Source organism: Salvelinus namaycush, chromosome 1 (assembly GCF_016432855.1).
Source record: "Salvelinus namaycush isolate Seneca chromosome 1, SaNama_1.0, whole genome shotgun sequence".
NCBI classification, from domain to species: domain Eukaryota; kingdom Metazoa; phylum Chordata; class Actinopteri; order Salmoniformes; family Salmonidae; genus Salvelinus; species Salvelinus namaycush.
Genome location: NC_052307.1, coordinates 9,370,960 through 9,396,666, shown reverse-complemented (window position 1 = coordinate 9,396,666; position 25,707 = coordinate 9,370,960). Strand labels below are relative to the sequence as shown.

The 25,707-nt window shown below is 46.6% G+C and overlaps 1 protein-coding gene across 1 annotated transcript in view; it reads left to right on the top strand.

The window, feature by feature from the left end:
- Window positions 1–559: 559 nt before the first annotated feature.
- Window positions 560–25,707, top strand: part of LOC120046285 (ras and EF-hand domain-containing protein-like) — a 33,310-nt gene continuing 8,162 nt past the window's right edge. The window contains exons 1-14 of the mRNA XM_038991413.1: window positions 560–1,291; window positions 5,759–5,905; window positions 8,125–8,215; window positions 10,444–10,539; window positions 10,781–10,858; window positions 11,250–11,365; window positions 14,339–14,407; window positions 15,156–15,234; window positions 15,907–15,986; window positions 17,362–17,701; window positions 17,821–17,955; window positions 18,611–18,761; window positions 18,932–19,013; window positions 19,421–19,535. Of these exons, the coding sequence (XP_038847341.1) occupies window positions 960–1,291; window positions 5,759–5,905; window positions 8,125–8,215; window positions 10,444–10,539; window positions 10,781–10,858; window positions 11,250–11,365; window positions 14,339–14,407; window positions 15,156–15,234; window positions 15,907–15,986; window positions 17,362–17,701; window positions 17,821–17,955; window positions 18,611–18,761; window positions 18,932–19,013; window positions 19,421–19,535 (1,911 nt within the window). The 5' untranslated portion in view covers window positions 560–959. The remainder of the gene's footprint in view (window positions 1,292–5,758; window positions 5,906–8,124; window positions 8,216–10,443; window positions 10,540–10,780; window positions 10,859–11,249; window positions 11,366–14,338; window positions 14,408–15,155; window positions 15,235–15,906; window positions 15,987–17,361; window positions 17,702–17,820; window positions 17,956–18,610; window positions 18,762–18,931; window positions 19,014–19,420; window positions 19,536–25,707) is intronic.

The following is a 25,707-nucleotide window of genomic DNA, read 5'->3' as shown; positions in this document are numbered from 1 at the left end:
GTTAGTAAATTCAGAGCGTTACCAGATTGTCCCGTTAGTAAATTCAGAGCGTTGTCAGATTGTCCCGTTAGTAAATTCAGAGCGTTGCCAGATTGTCCCGTTAGTAATATCAGAGCGTTGCCAGACTGTCCGAGTAAATTCAGAGCGTTGTCAGATTGTCCCGTTAGTAAAGAGCGTTTTGCTAAATGTGAGCATTTAGAGCACTCACTGGACGCTCTGGCCGAGCAGTAGGGTTGAGCGTTCTGACCTCACAACGGTAGTCAAGCACCCAGTATAACTGGCTAACGTTGGCTAGCTGGTAGCTACTTCCAGACACATGTTCGTTGTAAATTAGAATTGGTTCTTAACTGACTTGCCTGATTAAACATAATTTTTTTATTTTATCTAGTAGACAGAAAGGGGTCTTGGTCTTCTAGACTATCTTTATGGAAGCACAGTTGTTTTTGCTTGTGTTTCGTTATTCAACCTATTACAGGTAATTATGTAACTGCGCGTGGCCGGGCACACAGTTCTTGTTTGTTTTGTGTCAGTTCTCCAAGTTGAGAGGCCAACACAAGAAGTAAGCCGCGTCAGCAGCTGTCGCACCCCACCTCTCACCACCTGTGTACCTGGCAAGAGACCCGCGGCAAGGGGACTGTCACAGCACCGCAGAGGACGACACGACACTTGATAAATGATACTAGGACGAAGGACGAGACATTAATACCGTTAGCCCAAGGTGGTCGAAGTCCTGGAGAGAATGAACACTATATTTTTGTTGACCTTTTCTGGACCTCGATAAGGTGTTTGACAGTGTTGGAAGACTTGGACAAAAACCTCAGACTTGAAGTTCGTAAGATGGTGGTAAAATGAATTTAATTGGTTAAAAACGTTGCTTTATTGTTGTTGCCCATAGTGTTCTTTCCCCTGGTGGTTTTCTGCGTGCTTGGTTTCTGGGGGTTTCAACTCTGGGCTAAACCATGTCATTACCAGGCATGGGTAGGGACCGAGAGAGTTTGTTTTCGCTCTTTCACGCTTGTGATGTGGATAATTCTGGACAGATTGAAAAATACGAGTTTATTAAAATCTGCTCAGAGCTCAATGTTCCACCGACGGAGAGAGAGCACATATTCTCTAAACTGGACACCGACAGAGACGGGACTATCAATCTAGCGGAGTTCATTAGCGGCTTCCTCGGGATCTCGGAGCAAGTGTATTGTGGGAACATGGAGAGCGAGAGCTGGGAAGTCTCTTCTCCGGCCTGGGAAGATTTCCAGACCCGACTGGGGGACCATGCCAAGTTCATACCCAGGTGAGGTATGGTTTACATTGCAACAAAAAAATTATAGGCTAATTCAAAATATTTTTCTTTACATATTTTCATAAAACAGTTTCAATGTACTTTATCAGTGTGTGTAACCAATAGACTACAGGAAGGTTCTGCCCTTATTTGGATTCATAAAATAAATATACTCAATATTTGTTGTATGATTGTAGTGTTTTTTAAAATTGAAGCTGCTGTTCTATTCCGGTTTCCAATGATATTGGCAAAATGTGGTTAGGACACCTGCTCCACCTATTTGTGCGTGTGTGTGTTCGGGTCAGTTTAGCTCTAATACATCAGTTATCTCTAGGACCAATAGAAATGCAGCAACCTAACCCGAAAGAATGAGCGAAAGAAAGAAAGAAAGAGAAAAAGAAAGGAAGGAGTGAAAGGTAGGTATCAGTAGCCTATCCTATGACAGGTTATGAAATGAGGTCCCATTGAGCAGTTAGAGGGAGAACACTGCCCCCTAGGGCTGGGAATGGGACTGAGACACCGGCTAACAATACCATGGAGAGGACATTGATTAACACAGTGATTCTATGTTCCCCATCACATCTTAAATAGACCTCATTATGACTGTTTGATCACCAGCTTCACCAGCTGTACAAAGACACCCATCAGAACTAACATCTTAGCCTGCTTCTTTGAAAAAGGGCCACCCCTGGGGCCCTCCATTAGGGATGGAGGCAGAGGGTTTTCCGCTGCAGCAGATAAAATCACTGGGGGGGGGGCCCAACCTCAAAAAGACAGTAGGCCTTACATCCAACCAGAAACGGAGGTCACAATAGGGCAATTCCATGGTAATAGAGGGTGCGTTTGTAAATTCACTCTGGCTATCTACTCCAATTTCAGAGCACTCTAGTCTGAGTGTGCCGGAGTGCAGAATAACTGATTAATTTACGAACGCTCAACAACCATTGAATATGGCCGGTATCAGTAAACGTCAGCAAAAAAAGTGTCATTAAATTGTTGCAAGCAGCACAGTTACAGTCACCAATGCTCTGGATAACATGTAAACAGCCTAACCAGCTCTGCTAGGGCAAGTAAAATGGTCAGAGTGAGGTGTTCTCTCATTATGTGTCTGGAAGTAGCTACCAGCTAGCAAACGTTAGCCAGTTATACTGGGTGCTTGACTACCGTTGTGAGGTCAGAACGCTCAACCCTACTGCTCGGCCAGAGCGTCCAGTGAGTGCTCTAAATGCTCACATTTAGCAAAACGCTCTTTACTAACGGGACAATCTGACAACGCTCTGAATTTACTAACGGGACAATCTGACAACGCTCTGAATTTACTAACGGGACAATCTGACAACGCTGTGAATTTGCTAACGGGACAATCTGACAACGCTCTGAATTTACTAACGGGACAATCTGACAACGCTCTGAATTTACTAACGGGACAATCTGACAACGCTCTGAATTTGCTAACGGGACAATCTGACAACGCTGTGAATTTGCTAACAGGACAATCTGACAACGCTGTGAATTTGCTAACGGGACAATCTGACAACGCTCTGAATTTACTAACGGGACAATCTGACAACGCTCTGATATTACTAACGGGACAATCTGACAACGCTGTGAATTTGCTAACGGGACAATCTGACAACGCTCTGAATTTACTAACGGGACAATCTGACAACGCTCTGAATTTACTAACGGGACAATCTGGCAACGCTCTGAATTTACTAACGAGACAATCTGGCAACGCTCTGAATTTACTAACGGGACAATCTGACAACGCTCTGAATTTACTAACGGGACAATCTGACAACGCTCTGAATTTACTAACGGGACAATCTGACAATGCTGTGAATTTACTAAAGCCCAGAGCACACCCAGGAGCTCACTCTGGCACAAGGACAACTTTTAAGCATTTGTAAAGAACATTTTATAAAAACACATTTACTTGAAGAACAGTTTAGTTTCAAAGTTTGGTAACAGAAGGAAGGCACAAACCGTCATTGTGTTTGCAAACATGTCATCCATTCCCCCTGCCATGGAAGGACCATGGTTGGAGTAGAGCAGTGATCAGTTGTGGTTCCCCTCCTAAGTAGTTCGACTTTAATAAAGCAGGTAACTAGATGTGTTATAAACATGAAATAACTTCAAGCACCTCTGTCACTTTTGATTACTATCAAAAGTATTACTATTAAAAGTATTTTGCATTTCTTAGCTTGCATGTAGGAAGGTGATCTCTCTGTAAGCCCTGGATTTTATGACCCGTGGCGTGTACCAGTGATGCTGCCTGTCTTGGCAGGGCTGTTGACTGTGACAGTGAGTCTATATGCTTAAGGATTGTAATCTGGCCACCATGTTGAAGGCAAACACACACTCACACACTTTAGATGCCTCTACCTATCTGACCCACACACTTTAGATACCTCTACCTATCTGACCCACACACTTTAGATACCTCTACCTATCTGACCCACACACTTTAGACACCTCTACCTATCTGACCCACACACTTTAGACGCCTCTACCTATCTGACTCACACACTTTAGATACCTCTACCTATCTGACCCACACACTTTAGATACCTCTACCTATCTGACCCACACACTTTAGATACCTCTACCTATCTGACCCACACACTTTAGATACCTCTACCTATCTGACCCACACACTTTAGACACCTCTACCTATCTGACCCACACACTTTAGATACCTCTACCTATCTGACCCACACACTTTAGATACCTCTACCTATCTGACTCACACACTTTAGATACCTCTACCTATCTGACTCACACACTTTAGATACCTCTACCTATCTGACCCACACACTTTAGACACCTCTACCTATCTGACCCCACACTTTAGATACCTCTACCTATCTGACCCACACACTTTAGATACCTCTACCTATCTGACCCACACACTTTAGATACCTCTACCTATCTGACCCACACACTCTAGACACCTCTACCTATCTGACCCACACACTTTAGATGCCTCTACCTATCTGACCCACACACTTTAGATACCTCTACCTATCTGACCCACACACTTTAGATACCTCTACCTATCTGACCCACACACTTTAGATACCTCTACCTATCTGACCCACACACTTTAGATACCTCTACCTATCTGACCCACACACTTTAGATACCTCTACCTATCTGACCCACACACTTTAGATACCTCTACCTATCTGACCCACACACTTTAGACACCTCTACCTATCTGACCCACACACTTTAGATACCTCTACCTATCTGACCCACACACTTTAGATACCTCTACCTATCTGACCCACACACTTTAGACACCTCTACCTATCTGACCCACACACTTTAGACACCTCTACCTATCTGACCCACACACTTTAGATACCTCTACCTATCTGACCCACACACTTTAGATACCTCTACCTATCTGACCCACACACTTTAGATACCTCTACCTATCTGACCCACACACTTTAGATACCTCTACCTATCTGACCCACACACTTTAGATACCTCTACCTATCTGACCCACACACTTTAGATACCTCTACCTATCTGACCCACACACTTTAGACACCTCTACCTATCTGACCCACACACTTTAGACACCTCTACCTATCTGACCCACACACTTTAGATACCTCTACCTATCTGACCCACACACTTTAGATACCTCTACCTATCTGACCCACACACTTTAGATACCTCTACCTATCTGACCCACACACTGTAGATACCTCTACCTATCTGACTCACACACTTTAGATACCTCTACCTATCTGACCCACACACTTTAGATACCTCTACCTATCTGACCCACACACTTTAGATACCTCTACCTATCTGACCCAGTTTTACCAGAGCATGAATGAGTTATTAACATGTAAAATGGCTCCACAATTATTATGCAGTCAGGGAAATGAGAAATGAACATTTAAGTACCTGAATGAGCATGTAGATATTAGGTAAATACTTTAGGCCTCACAGGTATACAGATGAACAGGTTTGTTTCACACCCCCTAAGTGTTAAACCTACTTCTTCTCCAGTTCAACAAATAGCCTAGATACGTGAACCCAGCCATGATGAGTAAGCTTCCATTTCAAAGTACAACAACACTGTCAACACTGTTGAAATGAATGATATTGTTGCAGCAGCATAATAATATCATCATAACTTTGCCCAAGTGTTGCATTGATGTTTGTGTGTTGTAGAAATGTTATGATAGTAGCTATTAGAGAGGTATATCAACGAGTGGTTCTAGATGCTTCTAGTGGTAAATAGCTGTTCAGACATTATGCTGTTGTGTTAACATTCCCTCTCTGTCGGTCTCTCCGTATATCTGTCTTTCTGTCCATCTGTTCTCCGTCTGTCTGCCTCCATTTGTCTGTCTGTCTGTCTGCCTGCCTCTCTGTCTTTCTGTCTGCCTCTCTCTCTCTCTGTCTGTCTGTCTATCTATCTGTCTGTCTATCTGTCTGTTTGTGTTGTGTCTGTAGGAATGAGCAGGCAGCCACGCTGTATCAGAACATCAGTATGGCAGAGCCCAGGATGGTGCCTCAGTATGAGAGACTCATCATGAGTTTCACCAGAGAGATCAAACAGCACAACGCTGAGATGGAGAACCTGGCCCTGGCTGTCAAACGGTACACACACACACACACACACACACACACACACAAATGCAGTTTGCTTAAAAACACATACTGTACATACACTGCAGACATCATACACACCCTCAAATACACACACACCAACCCAGATACAATATAATATTATGTTCTACTCACACCATCACAGATATAATATATTATGTTCTACACTCAACAACACAGAAATAGTATTACGTTCTACACACACAAACACAGATGTAACATAATATTATGTTCTACACACACCAACACAGATATAATATACGATTATGTTCTACACACACCAAAACAGATATATTATGTTCTACCCACACCAAAACTGTAACGATATTCTTCTTCGGATGAAGAGTAGTCATCGGACCAAAGCGCAGCGTGGCAAGTGTTCATGTTATTTTTATTAGAACAGAAACACTAAACAAAATAACAAAGAGAGTGAAACTGAAACGAAACAGTCCTGTAAGGTGCAGCAACACAAAACACAAAACATCTACCCACAAAACCAACATGGAAAATGGCAACCTAAATAGGCTCCCCAATCAGAGACAACGAGAAACAGCTGTCTCTGATTGGGAACCAAAGTCAGGCCACCATAAACCTACATACCCCTAGACCATACAAAATCCCCATAAATAAACAAAAACCCTAGACAAGACAAAAACCCCTAGACAATACAAAAACTAAACAAACCACCCTTGTCACACCCTGACCTAACCAAAAAATAAAGAAAACAAATATAACTAAAGTCAGGGCGTGACAAAAACAGATAAAATATTATGTTCTACACACACCAACACAAATATAATATATTATTATGTTCTACACACACCAACCCAGATATAATATAGTATTATGTTCGACACACACCAACACAGATATAATGTAATATTATGTTCGACACACACCAACCCAGATAAACTCCGCAAAAAAAGAAACGTCCTCTCACTGTCAACTGCGTTTATTTTCAGTAAACTTGTGTAAATATTTGTATGAACATAATAAGATTCAACAACTGAGACATAAACTGAACAAGTTACACAGGCATGTGACTAACAGAAATTGAATAATGTGTCTCTGAACAAAGGGGGGTCAAAATCAAAAGTAACAGTCAGTATGTGATGTGGCCACCAGCTGCATTAAGTACTGCAGTGCATCTCCTCCTCATGGACTGCACCAGATTTGCCAGTTCTTGCTGTGAGATGTTACCCCACTTTTCCACCAAGGCACGTGAAGTTCCCGGACATTTCTGGGGGGAATGGCCCTAGCCCTCACCCTCCGATCCAACAAGTCCCAGACGTGCTCAATGGGATTGAGATCCGGGCCCTTCGCTGGCCATGGCAGAACACTGACATTCCTTTCTTGCAGGAAATCACGCACAGAACGAGCAGTATGGCTGGTGGCATTGTCATGCTGGAGGGTCATGTCAGGATGAGCCTGCAGGAAGTGTACCACATGAGGGAGGAGGATGTCTTCCCTGTAACGCATAGCGTTGAGATTTCTTGCAATGACAACAATCTCAGTCCGATGATGCTGTGGCACACCGCCCCAGACCATGACGGACCCTCCACCTCCAAATCGACCCTGCTCCAGAGTACAGGCCTCGGTGTAACGCTCATTCCTTCGACGATAAACGCGAATCCGACCATCACCCCTGGTGAGACAAAACCGCGACTCGTCGGTGATGTGCAGGTGTTGTTACACATGGTCTGCCACTGCGATCAGCTGTCCGTCCTGTCTCCCTGTAGCGCTGTCTTAGGCATCTCACAGTACAGACATTGCAATTTATTGCCCTAGCCACATCTGCAGTCCTCGTGCCTCCTTGCAACATGCCTAAGGCACGTTCACGCAGATGAGCAGGGACCCTGGGCATCTTTCTTTTGGTGTATTTCAGAGTCAGTAGAAAGGCCTCTTTAGTGTCCTAAGTTTTCATAACTGTGACCTTAATTGCCTACCGTCTGTAAGCTGTTGGTGTCTTAATGACCGTACCACAGGTGCATGTTCATTAATTGTTTATGGTTCATTGAACAAGCATGGGAAACAGCGTTTAAACCCTTTACAATGAAGATCTGTGAAGTTATTTGGATTTTTACAAATTATCTTTGAAAGACAAGGTCCTGAAAAAGGGACGTTTCTTTTTTTGCTGAGTTTATATTAATATGTTCCACACACCAACACAGATATAATATATTATGTTTTTATATTGTATTTCTTCTCAGGGCCCAGGACAAGGCCTCCATGCAACTCAGTGAGATGGAGGAGGAGATGGATCAACGCATCCATACAGCCGAGAACAACACAAGGCTTCAGGTGACACACACACACACTTGCTGATTCACTTCAGAAATGATGTCCATGTTATCAGGCGGTATCGGCAGGTTGTGTTCCTACAATGTTTAGACAGACTGATAAGCAGGGTGTAGCTCATCTCTTCCCTTATGTCAAATAGAGAGGGATCTGGGATCAGATTACTCATAGAATCTCAAACACACCTCAACGATGGCCAGGTCAGGAGGAGTGCTTGATACATCAACCTGTTTTCATGTCTGGATTTTCATCTGGCTCAAAGTAACTGCAGTGGGTGGGTGGCTTGGGGAGGTCTGGCGGTCCATATTCTGAGGTAATGCTATTCCATCACACGCTCTCGTGCTCCTCTCTTCTTCTTCCTGTAGCTTTTCTGTCAGTCTTTCACTGTCCTATCTAATAAAGAGTCAATGCAAAAAGGAGTGTGACTGTCCCTGTCCTTTAAAAACAAGTAAAGTTACTCATCAGTGATATTCCTTGGACTCCCAGTCAACATTATGTGGTGAGGTGACTGAGCGCTCCTTTTCCTGGAATCTGGACATTATTCCCAATCTCATCTGTGGAAATGGTTCCCTCTCTCGTTCCTCTACTCTGGGAACAGTCTTGTCGTGAAGAGGGCGTGACAACGCATCTTCCTCCGTCGACAGCATATTGACTGGCTGCATCACCACTTGGTATGGCAACTGCTTGGCATCCGACCGCAAGGCTCTACAGAGGGTAGTGTGTATGGCCCAGTACATCACTGGGGCCGAACTCCCTGCCATCCATGACCTCTATACCAGGCAGTGTCAGAGGAAGGCCCAAAAAATTGTCAGACTCCAGCCACCCAAGCCACAGACTGTTCTCTCTGCTATCGCACGGCAAGTAGTGCCAATGCACCAAGTCTGGAACAACAGGACCCTGAATAGCTTCTACCCCCAAGCCATAAGACTTCTAAACAAGACTGCTAAATAGATAATAAAATGGCTACCCGGACTACCTCAATTGACTCTTTTTTGCACTAACTCTCTTGACTCTACCCTGGACTCTACCCACACACTCACACGTACTTACACTGACTCCCCAACACACACATACACACACACACAATTTCACTCACCACATACACTACTGTTAGTCAATTTACCCCAACCTATATGTACAGTACATAGCTACCTCAATTACCTCGTACCCCTGCACATCGACTCGGTACTTGTACTCCCAGTATATTGCCATATTATTTTTACTTGTTATTTTTCATCGTTATTCATCGTGCCAAAATTTATATTTTACATTTAATTCTTTATCTTATCTTTAACTCTGAATTGTTGGAAAAGGACCCGTAAGCATTTCACTGTTAGTCTACACCTCTTCTCTACGAAGCATGACAAATAAAAAACATTAAAAAACAGATATTTACTTTAAGCATTCATGTTCCTTGATACACCCTGGCCCCTCCACCTGTCACCCAAACTAACCTGGCCCCTCCACCTGTCACCCAAACTAACCTGGCCCCTTCTACCTGCCACCCAAACTAACCTGGCCCCTCCACCTGTCACCCAAACTACCCTGGCCCCTCCACCTGTCACCCAAACTAACCTGGCCCCTTCTACCTGCCACCCAATTGACCCTGGCCCCTTCACCTGTCACCCAAACTAACCTGGCCCCTCCACCTGTCACCCAAACTAACCTGGCCCCTCCACCTGTCACCCAAACTAACCTGGCCCCTCCACCTGTCACCCAAACTAACCTGGCCCCTCCACCTGTCACCCAAACTAACCTGGCCCCTCCACCTGTCACCCAAACTACCCTGGCCCCTTCCACCTGTCACCCAAACTAACCTGGCCCCTTCCACCTATCACCCAAACTAACCTGGCCCCTCCACCTGTCACCCAAACTAACCTGGCCCCTCCACCTGTCACCCAAACTAACCTGGCCCCTCCACCTGTCACCCAAACTAACCTGGCCCCTCCACCTGTCACCCAAACTAACCTGGCCCCTCCACCTGTCACCCAAACTACCCTGGCCCCTTTCACCTGTCACCCAAATGACCCTGGCCCCTTCACCTGTCACCTTAAGTATTGAGTTAATTTGGACAGTAGTCGTTGTGTTTTTTGGCAGTAGTGATCTCTATATGTTGTCAGTGTGTGAGCAGTTGATGATGATGTTATCCTCTATAGTTGTGTCTTCAGTCCTTGTGGAGGCCATAAGTGAGGGAATGATGCTAAACCATTGATCCATTGTGTTGTCTGTAGGAAGCCAAGAGGGCCGAGGCAGCTCTAAGTGAGCTGAAGAGACACTATGAGTCCGAGGTGTGTGAGCTGCAGCACAAGGTCCAGAAGATGAAGCTGGTGAGTTTACTATTGGACTATTCCTCATACAGTTCCATCTAGTACACTCTAAAGATTTCCTCTATAGTCCAGGCCAAATTTGAAATACATCTTCACTTTTTATAAAAGTATTAAACTTCATGAAACTGAGGATAGTCGCCTTTGAATAAAATACATCTATGCTGCTATCTGTGCCTCTGAAGATGCTGATTCGCTGAAGGCAAGCAGCATTTGTGTTACTTTATGTCTACTCCATCCTCAGATTGAAGACCAGTACAATAATATCAACATGAAAGACGAGTCTTCAACCCTGAAGAGGAAGATAAACGAACTGACTCTGGTGAGATGGTTCTTCCAGCTAGTTCTATATCACTCTGTACATATCCTTTATCTCTGCTCCATTTCCTGCTCCAGAATCAGTCTGGCTCTGACCCTGATGTCACCTGTCCCTAACCCCTCCTCTTTCTCTTTCTTTCTCTCTCTGCTCTCTTTCTTTGTCTTTTTCTCTCGCTCTCTGCTCTCTCTCTCTCTCTTTCTCTCTCTCTGCTATTTTTCTCTCTCTCTGCTCTCTTTCTCTCTCTCTCTGCTCTCTTTCTCGCTCTCTCTGCTCTCTTTCTCTCTCTCTCTCTCTTTCTCTCACTTTTTCTTTTGCCATCTTTCACGTTTGCTCCCTCCCTCCCTCCCTCCCTCCCTCCCTCCCTCCCTCCCTATCTATCGCTTTCTCTCCCCAGGAAAACCAGAGGTTGAAGCAGGAGTTGATGCAGTCCCACACTAACATAGCCTTCCTGCAGAGTGAACTGGACTCTCTGAAGAGTGACCTGACAGACCACAGCATCAACTCGGAGGGGTGAGACATACACACACACACAAAGCATTTTAAGGCCTTTTTATATTAGACCCTGTCAATCCAGGATGAGTTACTGTAACATGGGTGTTGGAAATCACAGGAGGCTGCTGAGGGGAGGATGGCTCATAATAATGGCTGGAATGGAGTGAATGGAATGATATCAAGCACATGTAAACAATGTATTGGATGTGTTTGATACCGTTCCATTTATTCCATTCCAGCCATTACTTTGAGCCCGTCCTCCCCAATGAATCTGCCACCAGCCGCCTGTGTTGGACACCCATTGTGCATGAGGCATAATCATCTGTACAATCTCTCGTAAAATGCCTTACCTGGGGTGGTAACATGTTTGGCAGGCTTGTAACAGGATATCCTGGTGTGAAGTCACACTCACAAAGAGTCTCACAACACGGTTACCTGGCAACCAGGCCGGGGAGATAGATTTCACACTGTGCCTTTGAACCCGTTCCATTCAAACTACGTTTTTTTGTTGTGAATGTGTCGATTCTTTGAGAATGCTGAAGTGACTGCTTTGTCGTCATTATTAGAATGTAAACCTGCTCATGTGCAGTGCCTATAGAAAGTCTACATGGATTTCTTCACATTTTATTGTGTTACAAAGGAGGATTAAAATGGATTTAATTGTCATTTTCTGTCAACAATCTACACAAAATATTCTGTAATGTCAAAGTGGAAGAAAAATTATATATTTTTGGGATTAAGGAAAAAAAATTGGACCGCTATGCTCCCGAGCGGTCTAAGGCACTGCATCTCAGTGCTAGAGGCGTCACTGTATCACAACCGGCCGTGATTGGGAGTCCCATAGGGCGGCGCACAATTGACCCAGCGTCGTCCAGGTTAGGGTTTGGCCGTCATTGTAAATAAGAATTTGTTCTTAACTGACTTGCCTAGTTAAATAAAGGTTAAATAAATAAACAAATATACCTTGATATGGTAAGTATCCACCCCCCTGAGTCAATGCATGTTAGAAACTCCTTTGGCAGTGATTACAGCTGTGAGTCTTCTTGGGTAAGAGCTTTGCGCACCTGTATTGTACAATATTTGGCCATTCTTTTTTAATGTATTATTCAAGCTCTGTCAAGGTGATGGGGATCATGGCTAGACAGCACTGTTCAAGTCTTGTAATAGATTTTCAAGCAGACTCTGTAGCTGTTTTTAAAATCACCAATGGCCTCATGGTGACATCCGTAAGCAGTTTCCTCCCTGTCCTGCATCTCAGTTCAGAAGGACGACTGCATCTTTAATGTGTCTGGGTGGTTTAATACATCATCCACAGCATAATTATTAACTTGACCCTGCTTAAAGACATATTCAATGTCTGATTTGTTATTGTTACCCATCTACCAATCACTGACATTCTTTATGAGGCTTTTGAAAAGCTCCCTGGTGTTTGTAGTTGTAACTGTGCTTGAAATTCAGTACTTGACTAATGGGACCTTACAGATGTTATATGTATGGGGGACAGAGGAAGGGGTAGTCATTCAAAAATCATGTCAACCCCTATTATAACTTCCATATAACTTATTATGTGATTTGTTAAGCAACATGTTTCTTCTGAACTAATTTAGGCCGGCCTAAACAAAGGGGGTGAATACTTATGCAACGACTATATTTTTGTTATTTATTTTATTTATTTGTAAACATTTGTAGAATTGTCTTTTCACGTTTACATTATGGAGTATTTTGTGTCGATAAATCGGGAAAAAATTAACAATTACATTTATTTAAATCCCACTTTGTAACGCAACAAAATGTGAAAAAAGTTCAAAGTGGTGTCGACTTTCTATAGGCACTGTATGTGTTATGAGAGTTTATGTAGTATGTGTTATGAGAGTTTATGTAGTATGTGTTATGAGAGTTTATGTAGTATGTGTTATGAGAGTTTCTGTAGTACTGTAGGTGTTAGGAGAGTTTATGTAGTACTGTATGTGTTATGAGAGTTTCTGTAGTATGTGTTATGAGAGTTTATGTAGTATGTGTTATGAGAGTTTATGTAGTATGTGTTATGAGAGTTTATGTAGTACTGTATGTGTTATGAGAGTTTATGTAGTATGTGTTATGAGAGTTTATGTAGTACTGTAGGTGTTATGAGAGTTTTTGTAGTACTGTATGTGTTAGGAGAGTTTCTGTAGTACTGTAGGTGTTATGAGAGTTTATGTAGTACTGTATGTGTTATTAGAGTTTCTGTAGTATGTGTTATGAGAGTTTATGTAGTATGTGTTATGAGAGTTTCTGTAGTACTGTAGGTGTTATGAGAGTTTATGTAGTACTGTAGGTGTTAGGAGAGTTTCTGTAGTACTGTAGGTGTTAGGAGAGTTTTTGTAGTATGTGTTATTAGAGTTTCTGTAGTATGTGTTATGAGAGTTTTTGTAGTATGTGTTATGAGAGTTTCTGTAGTACTGTAGGTGTTATGAGAGTTTATGTAGTACTGTAGGTGTTAGGAGAGTTTCTGTAGTACTGTAGGTGTTAGGAGAGTTTTTGTAGTATGTGTTATTAGAGTTTCTGTAGTATGTGTTATGAGAGTTTATGTAGTATGTGTTATGAGAGTTTCTGTAGTACTGTAGGTGTTAGGAGAGTTTATGTAGTACTGTATGTGTTATGAGAGTTTCTGTAGTATATGTTATGAGAGTTTATGTAGTACTGTAGGTGTTAGGAGAGTTTATGTAGTACTGTAGGTGTTAGGAGAGTTTCTGTAGTACTGTAGGTGTTAGGAGAGTTTTTGTAGTATGTGTTATGAGAGTTTCTGTAGTACTGTAGGTGTTATGAGAGTTTATGTAGTACTGTAGGTGTTCGGAGAGTTTCTGTAGTACTGTAGGTGTTAGGAGAGTTTCTGTAGTATGTGTTATGAGAGTTTATGTATGTGTTTTGAGTGTTTATGTAGTGTTATAACAGTGTATGTAATATGTGTTATGAGAGTATATGTGTAAGTTGTGAGTAACTATGTATGTGCAGATACGAGGCGATGATGAGAGAGTTCTCTGATGAGAGGGATAACCTGGAGCGACAGATAGAGATCCTACAGTAAGTCTGACCAATCACAGTGCTCGCCTGACACACAAACAGGAACACTGACCAATCACAGTGCTCACCTGACACAAAATCAGGAACACTGACCAATCACAGTGGCACGCAAACAGGAACACTGACAGTTCTCCTCTGACACACAAACAGGAACACTTCAAGACTACGAACCTTATTTTCAAAAAGTATTGAAAAGTTTCTGTTTTCATTAGCCAACCTGTCAATGGTACTTTTGATCACCCCCTTCCCATTCTAATCCTCTTCCATCCCTCCTCTTTCTCCTCTGTTTATCCCTTTCCTCTCTCTCCTCTGTTTCTCTCCCCTGTTTTTCCCCTCCTCTCTCTTCTGTTTCTCTCCCCCCTCCCTCTCCCTCCTCTGTTTCTCTCCCTCCTGTCTCTCTCTCTGTTTCTCTCCCTCCTTTTCTCTCTTCTGTCTCTCTCTCCTCTGTTTCTCTCCCTCTTTTTCTCTCCATCCTCTCTCGCTGTCCTTTGTTTCTCTCCCTCCTCTCTTTCTCTTCTTCCTCTCTCCTGTTTCTCTCCCTCTACTCTCTCTCTGCTCTGTTTCACTCCCTCCCCTCTCTCTCCTCTCTCTCTCTGCTCTCTCTCCTCTTTCTCTTTCTCCCTCCCCCCTCTCTCTTCTTTCTCTCCCTGCTCTCTCTCCTCTCTCTCTCCTCTTTCTCTCCCTCCACTCTCTCTCTCCTCTATTTCTCTTCCTCTCTCACTCTCCCTCTTTTCCTCCCCTTCTATAGGGCAGCCAACAGGAAGCTTAATGACAGTAATGATGGGCTGCTCAGGTCCCTTGAGAACAGCCTCAGTAAGAGCAACAAGGTGAGATTAGACACACACCTGCATCACCACGGTAACAACACCAGCACGCTCGCTCTCTCTCGCTCTCCCTGCCTCTCATCTTTGTCCCTCTCTTTCAATATGCCCCCCCCCCATCCCACACCCCTTCTATCCTCCTCTACCCATCATCTCTCGGATCTCTCTGATCTGAACGTCGGGTTGAATCTCTCAATGCTAGTACTGGGGGCTTGTCTGTTGGATGAATCATCTGAACCCTGTATGAGAGGCAACGATATCAACATTATATTTCAGTCTTGACGCCTGATTCACTTTCCTCATAACCTCATAACTTCCACTCAGCTTCACACACTCTCATCTAACGGTCATTCCTGTACTAACACAGAGGGTTCAGTGCACACACACACACACACACACATATATACACACACACACACACATATATACACACACACACACACACACACACATATGCACGCACACACACATGTATATGCACGCACATGCATGCACACATGCACGCACACATGCATGCACACATGCATACACGCACTCACACACAGGCACGCATGCACACACACACACACACACACACACACACACACACACACACACACACACACACACACACACACACACACACACGCACACACACACGGTGAACCAGACAGTTGTGACAGTGATGTTGTGTTTCAGCGTGATAGCAGTGCTTCCCCAGCCAGCATCATTAGCAGGAGAAGCAGGAGCAGCTGTTACTCATCTCCATACTTGGACAGGTAAGACAGGACCAGCAACAACCTGGCGTGTTTGTGCAGGTACACACTGCACATCCACATTCCTTAAGTTCTAGACCTCAGCTGAATCTGGTAATGAATGGTGTGGCTGTTGAACAAGTTGAGGGGACTAAATTACTTGGCGTTAACTTAGATTGTAAACTGTCATGGTCAAAACATATAGATGCAATGGTTGCAACGATGGGGAGAGATCTATCCGTGATAAAGAGATGCTCTGCTTTGTTGACACCACACTCCACAAAGCAAGTCCTGCAGGCTCTAGTTTTGTCTTATCTTGATTATTGTCCAGTCATGTGGTCCAGTGCTGCAAGGAAAGACCAGGCTAAGCTGCAGCTGGCCCAGAACAGAGCGGCACGTCTTGTTCTTCATTGTAGTCATAGGCCTGATTATAAATACTATGCAGCCAGTCTCTCTTGGTTAAGAGTTGAGGAGAGACCGACTGCATCACTTCTTCTTTTTATAAGAAACATTCATGTGTTGAAAATCCCAAATTGTTTGCATAGTCAACTTACACACAGCTCTGACACACACTTACCCCACCAGACATGCCACCAGGGGTCTTTTCACAGTTCCCAAATCCCGAACAAATTCAAGAAAGCTCTGTTCCATCTCATATTGCTCAAATAAACAGCAAACCTGGTTTCAAAAAACAGATAAAGCAACACCTCGCGGCACAACGCCTATTTGACCCAGATAGTTTCTGTGTATGCATTGATATGTAGGCTACGTGTGCCTTTTTAAAAATGTATGTAGTTCTGTCCTTGAGCTGTTCTTGTATAATGATGTTCTGTATTATGTCATTCTGTATCATGTCTCATGTTTTGTGTGGAAACCAGGAAGAGTAGCTGCTGCTTTTGCAACAGCTAATGGGGATCCTAATAAAATACCAAATACAAATGTGTGTATGCTCAAACTCAAGTATATGCCAAGTTATTCTCAGGTGGAAAATTTGCTCTGAACACATGCCTGTTTGCATTGTAGAGTGTGCTCATAGCCGTCCATGGAGGACAGACCTGCGCAGTCAATGTTTGGGCTCCCGAGTGGCACAGAGGTCTGAGTCATTGCATCTCAGTGCTAGAGGTGTCACTACAGACCCTGGTTCGATTCCAGGCTGTATCACAACCGGCCGTGATTGGGAGTCCCATAGGGCGGCGCACAATTGGCCCAGCGTCGTCCAGGTTAGGGTTTGGCCGGGGTAGGCCGTCATTGTGAATAAGCATTTGTTCTTAACTGACTTGCCTAGTTAAATAAAATGTAAAAAATGTTATAGCATGGTTGTTGGAGCTAGCTTAGCAGTAGAAAGGAAAGGTTTAAGTTTCTAGCAGACTGTGTGGATGTTGTGTCCGTCCTGCCCCAGATTCTACCAGGCGGGTGTGGAGGATGTTGATGAGGACGAGGACCCACTGGGAGGCCTGTTTGGGGGTGGTGGTAGGGGCTCCCTAGGGTGTCGGAGGCCCGGTCTGGACACGCTAGCTCTGGCTCTGTGCGACCCGGGCATGCAGCGCAGACGTAGCTACGAGGTGGACAGCCTGCCCGAGAGCTGCCTAGACAGCGGCATGTCCACGCTGCGCGGTTCCAACTACGGATATGACTCTGAGCAGGAGGTCAAAGGGCACGAGGAGGAGGAGGAGGAGGAGGAGGGACAGAGGGTGGCCAGGATCACAGATGGCCTGGCGGAAGACAACTCTGACAACGACGTAAGCCATACACACACACAGACATTATACACAATTCATCTACTTATACTAAGCACACATATTGTGAGTGATACCTGTCATTGTGTACTGACGTTAATGCTCTAGTGTTGATGTGTCAGATTGCAGAGGTGCGGAACAAGATGGTGTTCGGATCAGACAATGGTTCTGTCCTGGACTGGAAACCCTTGGAACCAGTCAGCCGGAACAGCTCGGGAGCATCCACACGCAAAGCCCTGTCCGCCATCACCAATGAGGTACAGGACAGAGGGAAGGCATGTGGGGAGAGAGGGAGGAGAGTAGAGGAAAGAAAAGGAGAGGAGAAAAGGGGGGGAGGAGAAGAGAGGAAAGGAGAGGAGAAAAGGGGGGAGAGGAGAAGAGAGGAAAGAAAAGGGGGGGAGAGGAGAAGTGAGGAAAGAAAAGGGGGGAGAGGAGAAGAGAGGAAAGAAAAGGAGAGGAGAAAAGGGGGGAGAGGAGAAGAGAGGAAAGAAAAGGGGGGAGAGGAGAAGAGAGAAAAGAAAAGGGGGGGAGAGGAGAAGAGAGGAAAGAAAAGGAGAGGAGAGGAGAAAAGGGGGGAGGAGAAGAGAGGAAAGGAAAGGAGAGCTCAAACTTTTGGTACCTTTGATGACACCCAAACAGACCCTTTATGGTAGAACACACTAGTATGGAGATTAACAGGGAGACGTGGTAGAAAACACTAGTATGGAGATTAACAGGGAGACATGGTAGAAAACACTTGAGTGTAAATGTTTGACTTAGTTCAGGAGAAACTGCTGACTATGTTGACTATGCATGACTGAGTCAAGGTGTGCCTTTAATCCTCTCTCTCTCTCTCTCTCTCTCTCTCTCTCTCTCTCTCTCTCTCTCTCTCTCTCTCTCTCTCTGTCTCTGTCTCTGTTTGTGTGCGTACAGGCAAAGGAGAAGGAGTCAGCTGACCTGGGATATATGACATCAGAGAAGGCCTACCGGGTGGTGTTGGCAGGTGACGCGGCGGTGGGCAAGTCCAGCTTCCTGCTCCGCCTCTGCAAGAACGAGTTTCGAGGAAATACCAGCGCCACCCTGGGTGGGTGTGTTAGCTCTCACCTGCGTACATAGTCAACACTGACCCGGCTGTATTCCACAGTGGTGGGGTTGTATTCATGGCTAGCTGCCTGGGTCAGCTATAGGAGATATGTTTAGCAGTGGGATGGTCTTTGGAATAGTGTGTTTGAACACTCTTGTGTTTGTCCTCAGGGGTGGACTTTCAGATGAAGACTCTGGTAGTGGATGGAGAGCCTACCCTACTCCAGCTATGGGACACAGCAGGCCAGGAGAGGTGTGTGTGTTAAAAAAAATAACACAGCGTGTTAAATCAACACTGTGGAGTCTGTGGGCCCATAAACACACTGCAATAGTGTTAATTTAACACACTGCTTAGTGTCAATTCTAAATTCTAATATAAATTGTAGTTACCAACCATAACTGTATTTGTTAGGGACATGGTTGTTGCATCCATCCATTTTTGGTCCTATGGACTTCATCAAGTGTGATTAAGGGTCTACAGACACACTTTCAGTGTTGATATTTAACACTGGACAATTTGCTATGTACCTCCTATCTGCATCTTTGTTTTGAATATTGCAATAATTTCTTTCCAGTATGGCGAATCCCCACAATTAGTCTATTTCAGCCTATGTTTGGAGTGGTCCTGTGTTGACCTTTAACCCTGGGTGTGTGTCCCAGGTTCCGTAGCATTGCTAAGTCCTACTTCAGACGAGCCGATGGCGTCCTCCTGCTGTATGATGTCACCTGTGAAAAGAGCTTCCTCAACGTCCGAGAGTGGGTGGACATGATCGAGGTAGTAATATTTGATTGATTTATATAATAACTGATTGCATTTATATAATAATTGATTGGATTTATATAATAACGGATCGCATTTATATAATAACTGATTGGATTTATATAATAACGGATCGCATTTATATAATAACTGATTGGATTTATATAATAACGGATCGCATTTATATAATAATTGATTGGATTTATATAATGACCTGATTGGATTTATATAATAACTGATTGGATTTATATAATAACTGAGTGTATTTATATAATAATTGATTGGATTCATATAATGACCTGATTGGATTTATATAATAACTGATTGGATTTATATAATAACTGAGTGTATTTATATAATAATTGATTGGATTTATATAATGACCTGATTGGATTTATATAATAACTGATTGGATTTATATAATAACTGAGTGTATTTATATAATAACTGATTGGATTTATATAATAACTGATTGGATTTATTTAATAACTGATTGCATTTATATAATAACTGATTGCATTTATATAATAACTGATTGGATTTATATAATAACTGATTGGATTTGTATAATAATTGATTGGATTTATATAATGACGTGATTGGATGTATATAATAACTGATTGGATTTTATAATAACTGATTGGATTTATATAATAATTGATTGGATTTATATAATAACTGATTGGATGTATTGTCACGATCGTCTTGCTGTGAGAGAGAGGACCAAGGTGCAGCGTGTGAAAAATACATCTTCTCTTTATTTAGAAGAAGAAAAAACAAAACAAAACAACAAATAGACGAACGTGAAGCTATAAACGACTAAGTGCAAACATGCAACATAGACATAGACAAATACCCACAAAACCCCAATGCCTATGACTGCCTTAAATATGGCTCTCAATTAGAGACAATGAACCACAGCTGCCTCTAATTGAGAACCAATCTAGGCAGCCATAGACATACAAACACCTAGACAAGACACTGACCCATTACCATACAAAACCCCTAGACAATACAAAAACACATACATTCCCCATGTCACACCCTGACCTAACTAAAATAATAAAGAAAACAAAGAATACTAAGGCCAGGGCGTGACAGTACCCCCCCCCCCCCCCCAAAGGTGCGGACTCCGGCCGCACAACCTGACATTGAAGGGGAGGGTCCGGGGTGGGCCTTATTATGGCGGCGGCTCAGTTGCGGGACGTGGCCCCCACTCCACCATTGTCAATACCCGCTTTGGTGGCGCCTCTGGAGCGGCGACCCTTGTAGCAAGTCCCGGACTGAAGACCATCCCAGAGGGCGCCACCGGACGGATGGGTAGCTCCGGACTGAGGGGTAGCTCCGGACTGAGGGGTAGCTCCGGACTGAGGGACGGCAGCTCCGGACTGAGGGACGGCAGCTCCGGACTGAGGGACGGCAGCTCCGGACTGAGGGACTGCAGCTCATGGCTGGCTGACGGATCTGGCTGCTCATGGCTGGCTGACGGATCTGGCTGCTCATGGCTGGCTGACGGATCTGGCTGCTCATGGCTGGCTGACGGATCTGGCTGCTCATGGCTGGCTGACGGATCTGGCTGCTCATGGCTGGCTGACGGATCTGGCTGCTCATGGCTGGCTGACGGATCTGGCTGCTCATGGCTGACTGGCGGCTCAGGCAGATCCTGGCTGACTGGCGGCTCTGGCAGATCCTGGCTGACTGGCGGCTCTGGCAGATCCTGGCTGACTGGCGGCTCTGGCAGATCCTGGCTGACTGGCGGCTCTGGCAGATCCTGGCTGACTGGCGGCTCAGGCAGATCCTGGCTGACTGGCGGCTCTGGCAGATCCTGGCTGACTGGCGGCTCTGGCAGATCCTGGCTGACTGGCGGCTCTGGCAGATCCTGGCTGACTGGCGGCTCTGGCAGATCCTGGCTGGTTGGCGGCTCTGGCAGATCCTGGCTGGTTGGCGGCTCTGGCAGATCCTGGCTGGTTGGCGGCTCTGGCAGATCCTGGCTGACTGGCGGCTCTAGCGGCTCCTGACTGACGAACGGCTCTGACGGCTCGGGACAGACGGGCGGCTCTAATGGCTCGGGACAGACGGACGGCTCAGATGACGCTGGGCAGACGGACGGCTCAGATGACGCTGGGCAGACGGACGGCTCAGATGGCGCTGGGCATACGGACGGCTCAGATGGCGCTGGGCAGACGGATGGCTCAGATGGCGCTGGGCAGACGGATGGCTCAGATGGCGCTGGGCAGACAGATGGCTCAGATGGCGCTGGGCAGACAGATGGCTCAGATGGCGCTGGGCAGACGGATGGCTCAGATGGCGCTGGGCAGACGGATGGCTCAGATGGGGCTGGGCAGACGGGCAGTTCAGGCGCCGCTGGGCAGACGGCAGACTCTGGCCGGCTGAGGCGCACTGTAGGCCTGGTGCGTGGTGCCAGAACTGGTGGTACCGGGCTGGGGACACGCACCTGAAGGCTAGTGCGGGGAGAAGGAACAGGGCATACTGGACCCTGGAGACGCACATTAGGCCTAGTGCGTGGTGCCGGAACTGGTGGTACCGGGCTGGGGACACGCACCTGAAGGCTAGTGCGGGGAGAAGGAACAGGGCATACTGGACCCTGGAGACGCACATTAGGCCTAGTGCGTGGTGCCGGAACTGGTGGTACCGGGCTGGGGACACGCATCTCAGGGCTAGTGCGGGGAGCAGCAACAGGACGCACAGGACTCTGGAGACGCACAGGAGGCTTGGTGCGTGGTGCCGGAACTGGTGGTACTGGGCTGGAGACACGCACCATAGGGCTAGTGCTTGGAGGAGGAACAGGGCTCTGGAGACGCACAGGAAGCCTGGTGCGTGGTGTAGGTACTGGTGGTACTGGGTTGGGGCGGGGAGGTGGCGCCGGAAATACCGGACCGTGCAGGCGTACTGGCTCCGTTGAGCACTGAGCCTGCCCAACCTTACCTGGTTGTATGCTCCCCGTCGCCCGACCAGTGCGGGGAGGTGGAATAACCCGCACCGGGCTATGTAGGCGAACCGGGGACACCATGCGTAAGGCTGGTGCCATGTAAGCCGGCCCAAGGAGACGCAATGGTGGCCAGATGCGTTGGGCCGGCTTCATGACATCCGGCTCAATCCTCAATCTAGCCCTGCCAGTGCGGGGAGGTGGAATAACCCGCACCGGGCTATGAACACGTACAGGAGACACCATGCGCTCTACTGCGTAACACGGTGTCTGCCCGTACTCTCGCTCTCCACGGTAAGTACAGGGAGTATGCGCAGGTCTCCTACCTGACTTCGCCACACTCCCTTTTAGCCCCCCCCCCCCAAGAAATTTTTGGGTTGTACTCGCGGGCTTCCAGCCTTGCTTCCGTGCTGCCTCCTCATATCGCCTCCTCTCGGCTTTAGCTGCCTCCAGCTCTTCACGAGGGAGGCGATATTCTCCCGGTTGTGCCCAAGGTCCCTTTCCATCCAATATCTCCTCCCATGTCCATGAATCCTTTATGCGCTGCTCCCGTTGCTGCTTTACACGCTGCTTGGTCCAATTCTGGTGGGTAATTCTGTCACGATCGTCTTACTGTGAGAGAGAGGACCAAGGCGCAGCGTGTGAAAAATACATCTTCTCTTTATTTAGAAGAAGAAAAAACAAAACAAAACAACAAATAGACGAACGTGAAGCTATAAACGACTAAGTGCAAACATGCAACATAGACATAGACAAATACCCACAAAACCCCAATGCCTATGACTGCCTTAAATATGGCTCTCAATTAGAGACAATGAACCACAGCTGCCTCTAATTGAGAACCAATCTAGGCAGCCATAGACATACAAACACCTAGACAAGACACTGACCCATTACCATACAAAACCCCTAGACAATACAAAAACACATACATTCCCCATGTCACACCCTGACCTAACTAAAATAATAAAGAAAACAAAGAATACTAAGGCCAGGGCGTGACATGTATATAATAACTGATTGGATTTGTATAATAATTGATTGGATTTATATAATGACGTGATTGGATGTATATAATAACTGATTGGATTTTATAATAACTGGTTGCATTTATATAATAATTGATTGGATTTATATAATAATTGATTGGATTTATATAATAACTGATTGGATGTATTGTCACGATCGTCTTGCTGTGAGAGAGAGGACCAAGGTGCAGCGTGTGAAAAATACATCTTCTCTTTATTTAGAAGAAGAAAAAACAAAACAAAACAACAAATAGACGAACGTGAAGCTATAAACGACTAAGTGCAAACATGCAACATAGACATAGACAAATACCCACAAAACCCCAATGCCTATGACTGCCTTAAATATGGCTCTCAATTAGAGACAATGAACCACAGCTGCCTCTAATTGAGAACCAATCTAGGCAGCCATAGACATACAAACACCTAGACAAGACACTGACCCATTACCATACAAAACCCCTAGACAATACAAAAACACATACATTCCCCATGTCACACCCTGACCTAACTAAAATAATAAAGAAAACAAAGAATACTAAGGCCAGGGCGTGACAGTACCCCCCCCCCCCCCCAAAGGTGCGGACTCCGGCCGCACAACCTGACATTGAAGGGGAGGGTCCGGGGTGGGCCTTATTATGGCGGCGGCTCAGTTGCGGGACGTGGCCCCCACTCCACCATTGTCAATACCCGCTTTGGTGGCGCCTCTGGAGCGGCGACCCTTGTAGCAAGTCCCGGACTGAAGACCATCCCAGAGGGCGCCACCGGACGGATGGGTAGCTCCGGACTGAGGGGTAGCTCCGGACTGAGGGGTAGCTCCGGACTGAGGGACGGCAGCTCCGGACTGAGGGACGGCAGCTCCGGACTGAGGGACGGCAGCTCCGGACTGAGGGACTGCAGCTCATGGCTGGCTGACGGATCTGGCTGCTCATGGCTGGCTGACGGATCTGGCTGCTCATGGCTGGCTGACGGATCTGGCTGCTCATGGCTGGCTGACGGATCTGGCTGCTCATGGCTGGCTGACGGATCTGGCTGCTCATGGCTGGCTGACGGATCTGGCTGCTCATGGCTGGCTGACGGATCTGGCTGCTCATGGCTGACTGGCGGCTCAGGCAGATCCTGGCTGACTGGCGGCTCTGGCAGATCCTGGCTGACTGGCGGCTCTGGCAGATCCTGGCTGACTGGCGGCTCTGGCAGATCCTGGCTGACTGGCGGCTCTGGCAGATCCTGGCTGACTGGCGGCTCAGGCAGATCCTGGCTGACTGGCGGCTCTGGCAGATCCTGGCTGACTGGCGGCTCTGGCAGATCCTGGCTGACTGGCGGCTCTGGCAGATCCTGGCTGACTGGCGGCTCTGGCAGATCCTGGCTGGTTGGCGGCTCTGGCAGATCCTGGCTGGTTGGCGGCTCTGGCAGATCCTGGCTGGTTGGCGGCTCTGGCAGATCCTGGCTGACTGGCGGCTCTAGCGGCTCCTGACTGACGAACGGCTCTGACGGCTCGGGACAGACGGGCGGCTCTAATGGCTCGGGACAGACGGACGGCTCAGATGACGCTGGGCAGACGGACGGCTCAGATGACGCTGGGCAGACGGACGGCTCAGATGGCGCTGGGCATACGGATGGCTCAGATGGCGCTGGGCAGACGGATGGCTCAGATGGCGCTGGGCAGACGGATGGCTCAGATGGCGCTGGGCAGACAGATGGCTCAGATGGCGCTGGGCAGACAGATGGCTCAGATGGCGCTGGGCAGACGGATGGCTCAGATGGCGCTGGGCAGACGGATGGCTCAGATGGGGCTGGGCAGACGGGCAGTTCAGGCGCCGCTGGGCAGACGGCAGACTCTGGCCGGCTGAGGCGCACTGTAGGCCTGGTGCGTGGTGCCAGAACTGGTGGTACCGGGCTGGGGACACGCACCTGAAGGCTAGTGCGGGGAGAAGGAACAGGGCATACTGGACCCTGGAGACGCACATTAGGCCTAGTGCGTGGTGCCGGAACTGGTGGTACCGGGCTGGGGACACGCACCTGAAGGCTAGTGCGGGGAGAAGGAACAGGGCATACTGGACCCTGGAGACGCACATTAGGCCTAGTGCGTGGTGCCGGAACTGGTGGTACCGGGCTGGGGACACGCATCTCAGGGCTAGTGCGGGGAGCAGCAACAGGACGCACAGGACTCTGGAGACGCACAGGAGGCTTGGTGCGTGGTGCCGGAACTGGT